Source organism: Mandrillus leucophaeus, unplaced genomic scaffold, assembly GCF_000951045.1.
Source record: "Mandrillus leucophaeus isolate KB7577 unplaced genomic scaffold, Mleu.le_1.0 Scaffold355, whole genome shotgun sequence".
In the NCBI taxonomy this organism is placed as follows: Eukaryota; Metazoa; Chordata; class Mammalia; order Primates; family Cercopithecidae; genus Mandrillus; species Mandrillus leucophaeus.
This window is the reverse complement of record NW_012103754.1, coordinates 1466044-1478948: the sequence shown is the minus strand read 5'-3', so window position 1 is coordinate 1478948 and position 12905 is coordinate 1466044. Positions and strand designations below refer to the sequence as shown.

The following is a 12905-nucleotide window of genomic DNA, read 5'->3' as shown; positions in this document are numbered from 1 at the left end:
GTCTAATCTTTTTTCAAGGTTTTTAGCTTCTTTGCAATGGGTTCGAACTTCCTCCTTTAGCTCAGAGAAGTTTGATCGTCTGAAGGCTGCTTCTCTCAACTTGTCAAAGTCATTCTCCATCCAGCTTTGTTCCGTTGCTGGTGAGGTGCTGCGTCCCTTTGGAGGGGGAGAAGCGCTCTGATTTTTAGAATTTTCAGCTTTTCTGCTCTGTTTTTTTCCCCATCTTTGTGGTTTTATCTACCTTTGGTCTTTGATGATGGTGACCTACAGATGGGGTTTTGGTGTGGAAGTCCTTTCTGTTTGTTAGTTTTCGTTCTAACAGTCAGGACCCTCAGCTAAAGGTCTGTTGGAGTTTGCTGGAGGTCCACTCCAGACCCTGTTTGCCTGGGTATCAGCAGCAGAGGCTGCAGAACAGCGAATATTGCTGAGCAGCAAATGTTGCTGCCTGATCCTTCCTCTGGAAGCTTTGTCTCAGAGGGGTACCCAGCCATGTGAGGTGTTAGTCTGCCCCTACTGGGGGGTGCCTCCCAGTTAGGCTACTCAGGGGTCAGGGACCCACTTGAGGAGTCAGTCTGTCCGTTCTCAGATTTCAAACTCTGTGCTTGGAGAACCACTGATCTCTTCAAAGCTATCAGGCAGGGACATTTAAGTCTGCAGAGGTTTCTGCTGCCTTTTGTTTGGCTGTGCCCTGCCCCCAGAGGTGGAGTGTACAGAGGCAGGTAGGCCTCCTTGAGCCGTGGTGGGCTCCACCCAGTTCGAGCTTCCTGGCCACTTTGTTTACCTACTCAAGTCTCAGCAATGGTGGGTGCCCCTCCCCCAGCCTCGCTGCCGCCTTGCAGTTCTATCTCAGACTGCTGTGCTAGCAATGAGCAAGGCTCCATGGGCGTGGGACCCTCCAAGCCAGGCACAGGATATAATCTCCTGGTGTGCCGTTTGCTAAGACTGTTGGAAAAGTGCAGTATTAGGGTGAGAGTGACCCGATTTTCCAGGTACTGTCTGTCACACCTTCCCTTGGCTAGGAAAGGGAATTCCCTGACCCCTTGCACTTCCCAGGTAAGGCGATGGCTTGCCTTGCTTCGGCTCACGCTCAGTGGGCTGCACCCACTCTCCTGCCCCCACTGTCCGACAAGCCACAGTGAAATGAACCTGGTACCTCAGTTGGAAATGCAGAAATCACCCATCTTCTGTGTCGCTCACGCTGGGAGCTATAGATTGGAGCTGTTCGTATTTGGCCATCTTGGACAGTATGATCTTAACTTTTAAAAACCAAATAGAAAAAGATCATGAGAAATATACAAAATGGGTGATAAGGTTTTTTTTAACCTTTTTATATTTCCCATCTTTTCTAGAATGTAGTTGTATTTCTATGATAATCAGAGAATGTAGACTTAAGAGTGTGCTCTTAACACTACTTTGTGTCCATACATACATGCCTTGAGGAGGCAAAAATGCTGGGATGATATGCAGTTTATGTTAAACTGGGAACCGTGTAAGTAGTTGAAATTGGGAACTGTGAAAGTAGTTGAAATATTTGGAGGCTTTTGCTTTCATCTATTTTTATTCATTTCCAGTAACTTTACAAAGAGTATGTTAAAAGTACTCCATTTTACTTGACTTTTCAAAATGCATCCATCTAGGCACAGTGCCCTCTAGAGGTCCGCCTCCATTCAGAATGTTCATCCTGTGCGTGTGGCAGATGCCAGGATGACATCACTTTTTGTCAGCCCCAAAGAATCAGAGCTGGGAGAATGCAGAGTGGGGGAGCTCGTGCTTGCATGTCTGAGATGAAGACTGCGTTGAAAACTAAACCCCACAAGTTCCTTCTTGGGGACTGCAGCAGTTTGAATACAATGCTTTAGAAAGAGCACCTGCCCAGTGACCTGATACCAGTTCTTGCTTTGATCTCTGAACCTGATGGCCTCTGTCTCCAGGCAGTTCACGTGAACATCTCCACCAGTAGAGGCTCCCCTCACCCTCCACTCTTCAAAACACGTGTGGCTTGCGTCTTTGGTTACAATCCTTTCTTCTAATTCTTGTGTACATTCAATGTATTGGGAGATATTTTTCTCTAATTTTTTTGATTGACAATCTTTTTATTTTTATATACTTTAAGTTCTAGGGTACATGTGCACAACGTGCAGGTTTGTTACATATGTATACATGTGCCATGTTGGTGTGCTGCACCCATTAACTTATCATTTACATTAGGTATATCTCCTAATGCTATCCCTCCCCCATCCCTCCACCCCACAACAGGCCCCGGTATGTGATGTATGATTGACAATCCTGCAATAACTGTGGCATCTCGTAGTAAATGCCCTGTGAGTTGGTTGGTCAGTCACATGTAAATGCTACAGGATGGCTTTTGGGGGTCAGTTCTTTCGACTGCAACTTTTGACTGCATCGTCGATTAAATAGAGGAAAACATGTTCTGTTTTGTTCCTCATCTGAAATTGGTTTCTACTGCCATGGATAGATACAGATGCTTTCGCAGCCCTGGAGATGCTGAGCTCTGCATTCCTGTCATAAGCAGCAAGATTACAAAAAGCTGACAGGTACAAGCTATAGGATTTGTGATCAACTGGTAGGATCATGCCTCATGATATCTGCAAGCTATTTAGTTGATGTAAGATTTGGGACCACGATGAGAATCACGAGGCTCTGCTTTCTGCAGGACATGAACTCCCTCACAGTGGGGTTTGCTCTCAAATGAGCAGCACCTTCCTTGAGCCAACTTTGGACATGCCAGTGTGGGAGGCGGGCACAGGACCAGAAGGCCTTTCTGGGTACCCTGCACCCCCTCTTCTCCTAAGGAGAGGAAGCTGGAGGCATTTCCTCCATCAGTGCCCAGTTTGTGACTGCAGAGAGCAAAGAGCTGGGTGCACTGGGGCAGCTGGAGAGGAAGGAGCTGTGGAGCAGATAACACTGGCATGTTCCTTCTCCTTTGCCCTCCGTAAATGGGAGCATTTGACCCTGCTGAGCTAAGCATTAGCTCACAGAGATCTGACTTCTCCCCTAGCTGCTAGTTATAGAAAATATTTTCTCCAGATTGTGCAAAATACTTTTCCAGAGGAAAGTACATTCAATGGGACATGAAATTCAGGGTTTATCAGTGGCCTCCGAGTGAAAAGCATCCTATAAAAGTCCACAGTCTAGAGGCAAAGCTGTGCCGACAAACTCTGCATGCAGCCTGATTTTATAAAGAAAAAATGGGTTTTCTTAGTGGGGAATTGCTTTTGATCCTACACCTTTGAAAAGTAATCTTCAACTGATTTTGTGAAAGGATGCATACTATTTTGTTTATTTTAATATTGTGTATTGTATAGTAGAATCCTCTATGCAATTTTAAGTAGTGGTTTTGCAGTATGATTCTAGTTACTCTGAAAACAGCACACTGTAGCAAACCTTTGAATCAGCAACAAGAGGTATAGATTATGTGGCTAAACACACAGCACCATTACTACGATGAACTCCCATGGCACAGATGGATTATTGTGCATGCAAATACCACAGTTAAAATTCAATGAACAGTGATAACTAAAACCGTGCCACAGTATGCAATCATTTATAATGAGTTCCTACACAGCTTGCAGCAGTCTGTGTAGACAAATGGTATTTCAGCAAAGCTAATAAGAAATACGTAGCAGGTGATCTGAAGGTATTTCAGTGCCGTTCTCATGCATGCACCAAAGGTGAATCTCTTACCGGATGTTAGAGCCCAACAGAAAAGGGTGACAGTGAATGAATATCTGTAAAATTCAGCTCAGAGTTCAAATGTTCCAATATTGCCACTTTTGCTATTGAGCTACTGGCCATGGAATTAATAAATATAGAGAAACAATGTTAGGATGATAACCCAAACCCAGCCTCTGGCTGTGTGAGTTTTTGTTCGGCCTGCGGACACGTCTGTAGATGGCGACGCCGCCTCTTCTGTGTGACGCTCCAACCCTCCCTCAGCGTCCATTCCCCCGTCCCACCTGCACTGGGTGAGAGGCCTTTCGTCTAGAATCCTAGGGCAGGGATGCAAAGATGATTTGAGGTGGAGGAGAATGAGAAAGGGGCTTGTATATTAGCAAAGATGAAAAATAAATCATCACACTCTTTCTGTTAAGTGTGAGCAATGTGTAGCGTGTCGTATGGAAACCTCATCCACATGGAAGCGAAGCCTCCAAGATTCCAGGGATCTCATGTGAAGCCCTGGGGAACGGCCCCCCATCTCCTCTCACCACAAACCAACCAGAGCCAGTTCAGCGGCACAGAACTGTTAGGGATGTTATTTTTTGGCAGGTAAAGCTGACTGCAGAGGAGACTTGAGGTGGACAGGGTTTGCTGTTTAAGTGGCGGATTAACCAATGTATAAGGTTGTACATTTATAGGAATGAGGTATGTGGTCTCAAATAACATTCTGATACATAGTGGACATGTAGCCGATTAATACTTATGGACAAGCAAGTATGAAAGACACTTCATGCCACCCTCTGAGCCTCCGGAAAGCCCAGGTCTGTTTTCCCGTGGCCCCCCCTTCTTACAGAAAGTCTTCTTGCAGACAGATGCTCAGATTCCAGGTGCAGCAGTCCCTGAACCCCAAGGTCCACAGAACCCAGAGCTCAGGGCTGGTGTTTCCGGTGGACACTGAATTAAATTAAATCAACAGAAATGTCTTGTGAGTGTGGGGCACACCTGTCAGTGTGAGGCACGCCCGTGAGTGTGGGGCACACTTGTCAGTGTGGGGCACACCCGTGAGGTGTGTCCATGCCGGTGACTGGGGCGGCAGCGCCTGGTTCATTCATAGCGAGCCGGGCTCTGAGGTCAAGATGGCTCAGGCAGCTCAGGCTCCTCTTTGAGAATGTGGAATATTATACGATTGTATCCTGTGGCTAGAACCCACCTCTGACACTTTCGTTGTTGGACGCTCGCGGGGCTGTTCAACGTGTTCTGACCCTTTTGTTGTTGGATGCTCGCGGGGCTGTTGCGTGGTGCTGCGGTGGTTGCATGGCTCCGAGGCCTCCTCACTTTTCCATCTGGGCCCAGCTCCTACTACTGCACAGGCAGGGTCGTTGCCACTAATAATAAAGCAGACCCATGACCTGGACAGAATGTCATCAGCCATTCTATTATGTGTCTCTCGACCGAAACTCGCTGAGTGGACATTTCAGGTTGTTTTGGTTTTGCGTCTTTCTCATGGTCTCTATGCACTGAGCCCAGTACTCTGTCTGCAACTTTCCCTCCAAATTTAGGCCCTTGTTCTCCTTCTCCTTCCTTTCAGCTTCCTTCCTCTCATGCAATTTGCAGTTAGAAAATTGAGGGAGAAAATGTCTTAAATACGGGTAGAGGAGCACTTCTTTCTTTCCCCATGTTTCAGAAACGATCTCACTTGCTTTTTATCAGTTAAAATGTGTTGGACTTGAGTTCTGTGTTCCAGGCTCCTGCAGACGCCTCTCCCTGCATGCAGCCTCCTTCCTCTGCCTCTGTGACGCTTCGTTCTCCTTTCTTCTGCACAGGCTCCATCGTCACCTTCCTCGCCCATAGCTAAGGACCCGAGGTATGAGAAGCGCTGGCTGGACACCTTGTCCGTGCCTCTGTCCATGGCTCGCATCTCAAGGTACAAAGCCGGAGCGGAAAAATTAAGGTGTGTGACCGTTGCCTGATATGGGAAAAGTTGATGAACCCCGTGCACTTTTGCCAGTTCCTACAGGCCACTGGTTACTCCAAAGCCCTTGACTGTGACATCAGCAAGTGGGCGTGCTGTCTTCTGGTAGATTTAGCATTTGGAATAAACAAGTTAAAGATCAAGAGAAAATGAGAAGTCAGGTATCAGAACGGTGAATTTATTACTAAGACTAGTTCTACCTAGGGCAAGGTGGCATGGTTGCTTCTCGTGAAACAGTCATTAGTAAAATAAATTCTATTTTTAGTTTTAAATGCTAACAGAATTAGACTGGAAGTAAAGACTGACTTCTTGTTCAAGTCTCAGATGTTTCTAGAAATGCCACTTAAACTCTGTGGGCCTCTTTTTCTTCAGTAATGAAATGAGAGGGTTAGACCAGCACCTGTGTTAAATAAATGCTAACTAGTTTGTGAGCTTGGCTAATTAAATAATTTCAAAGATGTAACTATAAAAGTTTATGTTTCCATAGCTTTTCAAGTAGAAAAATGTATGCTTGGCTAATTGTGCTGTTTAATCACTGTGGAAAGGCCCACAAGTAATGAGTTGGTGAATTTCCTCTTTCTATTCTTAAGACAGATGTGTAGAAATAGCAAACTTTCTGTCAGCAAAGGAATTTTTTTTTTTAATTGAGCACTATACTTCCCAAAATGTGTGTGCATCTGTGTGAATGTGTGTGGCTATAGTGTCTGTGGTGGGCAGACAGTACAACCTGAAATTCCCTTTACTGGTCCTGAAATGGAAGGTGAAAGTCCAGCAAATGTTGCTTTTCATGAAGGGTTAAAATTAGGTTTTCTCTATGAATTGGTATTAACTGTACAGCCCCTCACAAAGGATGTCCGTGTTTGTGGACGGATGTCTGTGATCCCATTGCAGGAACAGGGACAGTGAGCTTGATTTTCAGATTTGTGCCCACCTTTGGTAAAGGGAGACAAACCTAGTAGATGTGTGTATTCCTAGAGAAGTAGAAAGACAGGTAGGTAAATATAGGTGGATAGATAGAGATGATAGATAAAGTGGATGGATGGATGGATAGATAGATAGACAGACAGACAGACAGACAGACAGACAGACAGACAGACAGACAGATAGATAGATAGATAGATAGATAGATAGATAGACAGACAGACAGACAGACAGACAGACAGACAGATAGATAGATAGATAGATAGATAGATAGATAGATAGATAGATAGATAGATAATGTTCTGCATAATAATGTTTTGGTCAAGGACAGACCACATATGCCATGGTGGTCCCATTAGATTGTAATGGAGCTGAAAATCCCTATTGCCTGGTGACATCAACCATCATAACCTCACAGTGAAAGACATGACGCACGTGTTTATGGTGATGCTGACATAGACAAACCTACTGCACTGCCAATCATATAAAAGGAAGCAGTAATGTCCTGGACCTTCACATTCACTCACTCCTCACTCATGGCTTCACCCCAACCAACTTCCAGTCCTGAAGGCTCTATTCATGGTGAGTGTCCTGCACAGGTGTGTCATTTTTTAACTTTTATACCCTATTTTTACTTTCACTTTTCTAAGTTTAGATGTGCTTACATACACAGATACTTGCTTTTGTGTATTTAGATACACAAATATGATTGTGTAACAGTTGTGTAAGTATTCAGCACGGTCACATGCTGTACAGGTTTGTAGCCTAGGACCAATAAGCTGTACCGTATAGCCTAGGTGTGTAGTAGCCTGTATCATCTAGGTTTCTGTAAGTGCACCCTACGGTGTAAACACAATGACAAAATCGCCTAGTGACACATGTCTCAGAATGTATCCCCGTCATTAAATAACATATGACTGTAGATATATAGATGAATTATTGCAGTGATACAGGGGCTGAAATATAGATAGATTACAGAGATACAAATAGATGGATAGGTAAATAGTCATTTGTACAATATAGCAAAATGTTTTAACAGTTCGTGCTGTCACTGTGAATTCCTTTTAAAATGTGTGCATGTGGCTTTCTTACAACATGTTTCTTTGGTTTGGGGTTAGTTTGGGAACCAAGTAGAGATCTGGGCATGTATCTGTCTTGACAAAGAGGGAGATAGTGCATGAAATGACCTTTGTCTATTAGTGAATTTGAATTAAATGGGTTTTTAGAAAAATAGAGCCACTCAACTTCACAAACACTTCCTAGCCCATCTACCATTGAATGTGATGAAGATTGGCCATTCTAGCTTTGGTTTAAGGATGAATTCAGGTCGTAAGATGAAATGTCTCCTACTCTGAGGACAGGATAGGGTCTCTAGTTGTATTAGTCCATTTTCATACTGTTATGAAGAAAAACCCAAGACTGGGTAATTTATAAAGGAAAAGAGGTTTAATGGACTCAGTTCTACATGACTGGGGAGGCCTCACAATCATGTTGGAAGGTGAAGGAGGAGCAAAGGCATGTCTTACATGGTGGCAGGGAAGAGCATGTGTGCTGGGAAACTACCCTTTATAAACCATCAGATCTTGTGATTCTTATTCACTGTCATGAGAACAGCATGGAAAAAAACCGACCCCCATGATTCAATTACCTCCCACCAGGTCCCTCCCATGACATGTAGGAATTATGGGAGCTACAATTCAAGATGAGATTTGGGCAGGGATACAGCCAAACCATATCTCTAGTAATTCTTAACTAAATGCAGACTTGACCACCCATTCCCGCAGCTTGAGAACATGTAGAAACACATGTGTTATTCTTGGTGACAAAATATTTTGACCCACTAAGCCGTTCATACCACAATCATTGGGATAAATACATGACATCCAGGAGAATGAAAAGGAACTCAAGAAATCAGCTGACTGCCTGAGCCTCAGATTCTTTTTCTGTTATAAAAGCTATCACACACTGATTTGGTTTGGATCTGTGTCTCCACCCAAACCTCATGTGGAAACGTATTCCCCCATGTTGGAGGTAGGGCCTGGTGGGATTCAGTCGTGGAGTGGATTCTCATGAATGGGTTAGCAAAATCCCCCTTGGTGCTGTGCTTCTGACAGTGAGCGGGTTCTCCTGAGATCTGGTCATTTAAAGCTGTGTGGCACCTCCTCACTCTCTCTCTTGCTCCTGCTCCTGCCTTGTAAGGTGTCTTGCTCACCCTCTGCCTTCCACCATGATTGGAAGTTTCCTGAGGCTTCCCTAGAAGCAGAAGCCGCCATGCTTCCTGTGTAGCCTGCAGAACTGTGAGACAGTTAAGCCTCTTTTCTTTATAAATTAGCCAGTCTCAGTTACTTCTTTATAGCAGTGCAAGAACGGACTAATACACACTGTAACAGCAAACTGAAAGGTTTATAATTTTTCATAAGACAAGATTATTTTGTTTTATAAAGGCAAATATATCTTACTAGCTTTGTTGACCTTTTTATGATTTTAAGCAAGACTTAGTATGGGCAGGAAAGGGCAAATCATAAAACATGTAAGGGCTCAAGCTATGAATTTTATAAAACCTGTGTATTCTGAAACGTCTTTGTGTTAAAGTCCCATTTAGAGGTTGAGATGCTGTTCTTAGCTCCATCTTACCTATAAGCTCCTCAGGTCTCATTTTAAAATGGATGAAAAAGAGAAGAGACTTGGATGTGCTGATCCCAGTAGATGGAATTCTAAAATTTCTGTGTATCTTCTCCTAAGGGCTTCTCAGTCTGTTGAGGGTAAGGAACAAGTTTAGAAATTGTCAATTCTAAATCAAACAGGTTTTAGAACCTTAAAACAAAAGCTGTAAGCTGTAGCCCAGGAGGAACCTTTAGATATCATATAATAGAAACATAAATAGGATGAAGAGGTTGGAAGCCAGCATCTTGTGTGTCCCCTCTGACTCTGTGCTTGTCCAGGTATAGGACCTCAATCTATAACCACCACCTTCTGGGTCCTTTCTAAAAATTGACAAATAAAATCATATATAATTAAGGTACAATGTTATGTTTCAATACATGTTTACATCATGGAATAATTAAATCAAGCTACTTGGCATATCAATAACATCACATCCTTAGCAGCATTTTTGTGGTGAAAATATTTAAAATTTACTCTTTTAGCAATTTTGAAATATACAATACAGTACATACTCACTTAACATCATTGATTGCTCCTCAGAAACTGCAACTTGAGTGAAAAGATGTATAAAGAAACCAATTTTCCCATAGGCTAATAGCTATAAATAAGAGTTAGATTCCTACAGCATATTTCTGGTCACAAAACATCACCAAACTTATAAATAAAGACCAAAACACTTCAAATATTAAATAGTTAAATAAATATGAGCTATGCATACATTTAAGAAAGATTAATAAAAACAAGTAAGATAAGTATTTGCCCAATTATTTCATTCAGGGTTGGGGAGACTGGAGTCTGTGCTGGAAGCTCAGGGCTCAAGCTGGGCAACAACCCTGGACAGAATGCCATCCCACTGCAGGACAGCTCACACATGCCCACAGTCACTTAGCCTGGGACCATTTGGACACAGCAATTAACCTTACCTGCACGTCTTTGTGGGGAGGAAACCACAGTGCTTAGAAAAACCCATGCAGACACAGAGCAAATATGCAAACCTCACGAAGATATTATTGTTTCTTCTGTCACCTGTGCTTTTGGGTCACATTCTAGAAATCATTAACCAAATCAAAGTCGTGGAGCTTTTCCCTATATTTTCTTTTAGTGGTTTTATAGTTTCCGGTCTTACATTTAAGTTCTTAATCCATTTTGAGTTGATTTTTGCATATGGTGTGAGATAAGGGTCTAGTTTCATTCTTCCACATGTGGATATTCAGTTCTCTGAACACCATATGTGGAAGAGACTGTCATTTCCCCATAATATGTTCCTGGCACTTTTGTTGAAATCAGTTGACCATAGATCTGTGGGTTTATTTCTGGCTTTGTATTCTATTCCATTGGCCAATGTATCTGTGTTTATGCTTGTACCTTGCTGTTTTGATTATTATAGCTTTGTAGTATGTTTTGAAATCAGGTAGTGTAATGCCTCCATCTTTGCTTTTTATGCTCAAGATAGATTGGATATTCAGAGTCTTTTATGGTTCCATATACATTTGAGGATTGTGTTTTCTATTTCTGTGAAAAAATATCATTGGGATTTGATAGAGACATCATAGAATTTGTATATCACTTTAATTAGTATGGTATCATAACAACATTAACTCTTCCAATCCATGAATGCAGGATATCTTTCCATTTTTTGTGTGTCATCTATAATTTCCTTTATCAATGTTGTATATTTTTCATTGTACAGATCTTTCATCTTTTTCATTAAATTTACCCCTAGGTATTTTATATTTTTATACTACTATAAATGGAATTGTTTTCTTAATTTCTTTTTTTGTATAGTTCATTGTTAGTGTACAAAATACTACTGATTTCGGAATGTTGTTTTGTATCCTGCAAATTTTCTAAATTCCTTTATTAAGTCTAACAGTATTTTTGAGTCTTTAGAGTTTTCTATATATAAGCTTATGTCATCAGCAGACAGAGACAATTTCACTTCTTCCTTTTCTATTTAGATGCCTTATTATTTCTTTTTCCTAATTGTTCTTGTTAGCACTTCCAGTTCTATGTTGTATAGAAGTAGTGAGAGTGCACATATTTATCTTGTTCTGGATTTTAAAGGAAAACCTTTCAGCTTTTCATCATTGAGTACAATTTTAGATGTGGGCTTGTCACACATGGTCTTTATTGTGTCAAAGTACATTCCTTTCATACCTAATTTGTTGAGAGCTTTTATCATGAAAGGATATTGAATTTTGTCAAATGTTTTTCTGCATTTATTGAGACAATGTTATGGTTTTTGTCTTTCATTTTGTTAATATGGTGAATTATATTTATTGATTTGCATGTGTTGAACCATCCTTGCATCCACGGAATGAATCCAACTTGATCACGGTGACTGATCTTTTTAATGTGCTATTGAATTCAGGTAACTAGTATTTTGATGAGGATTTTTGCACATATGTTCATCAAGGATATTGGCCTGTAATTTTTGTTTCTTATAAGGTTCTTATCTGGCTTTGGTATTAGGATAATGCTGGTCTCATAAAGGTGAGTTTGGAAGTGTTCCCTACTCTTCAATTTTTTGTGAATAATTTGAGAAGAATTGGTATAAGTTTTTCACTGTTTATTTGGTAGAATTTAGCAGTGAAGACATCTGGTCTTCAGCTTTTCTTTGATGAAAGATTTATTATTATTGTTAATTATTACTGATTCCATCTCCTTACCTGTTATTAGTTTATTTAGATGATCTATTTCCTCTTAATTCCATCATGATGACTGTACGTTTCTAGGAATTTATTCATTCCCTCAGGTTATCTAATCTGTTGACATATAATTGTCCAGGTCCCATTCAGCATCTGCAGTGGTATAGGAACCCGCAAGCCTGTTGGAGGCACAGACAGGCGAGTCCCTCTGGGTCCTTATGTGAACAGTAGTAATGTGATTAGGCTTTGTGTCATCAGCACAAATTTCATCATTTGTGTCTCCACCCAAATTTCATCTTGAATTGTAATCTTCATGATCCCACGTGCCTAGGGAGATAACTGATGGGAGATGATTGAATCGTGGGGGTAGCTCCCCCATGCTGTTCTCATGATAGTGAGTGAATTATCATGAGATCTGATGGTTTTATAAGGGGCTCTTTCAATTTCACTCCATCACAGATAACTTAGCATAACCATGCGATCCTGACTACTGGCTTAGTTATCTAGACATTTCTCTGACATCAGGTGCAGAAAAGCATTATTGATGGGGTGGCCGTGGTGGTGGAGATGCTAGAGTTTTGCCTGTCTTTACCATATCAGTTTTCTATTGCCATGTAACAAACCAGTGCAAACTTAGCAGGTAACACAGGACTGTTTATTATCTCACAGTTCTCATGGGTCAGGAGTCCAGCAGTGCCCGGCCGGTCCTCTGCTTGGGATCTCACCAGGCTAAAATCAAGGTGTCGGATAGGCTGTGTTCCCATCTTCAAGGCTCACTCAGGGTTTCTGGCAGAATTCAGTCCCTTGACTTTATAGGACTCAGTTCCCCACCTTTGTCAGCCAAGGGCTGCTCTCCACCACCAGAGACCACCATGTTCATTGACATGGTCAGCCTCTGCCCTCAAGCCAACAGCAGGTAACAGGTAACTCCATGAGCCTAAAATCTATGACTTCCTTCATTCTGACCTCTAGACCCGGACATAAATGGCCATGTGTTCAGGCTGTGCCCCTGCATAAATCTC

At 42.0% G+C, this 12905-nt stretch overlaps 1 protein-coding gene across 1 annotated transcript in view; it reads left to right on the top strand.

Moving 5' to 3' along the window:
* SNTG2 (syntrophin, gamma 2) overlaps nucleotides 1–12905 on the top strand; it is a 269966-nt gene that overhangs the window by 115473 nt on the left and 141588 nt on the right. Inside the window, exon 9 of the mRNA XM_011989536.1 lies at nucleotides 5502–5629. Coding sequence (XP_011844926.1) covers nucleotides 5502–5629 — 128 coding nt within the window. The remainder of the gene's footprint in view (nucleotides 1–5501; nucleotides 5630–12905) is intronic.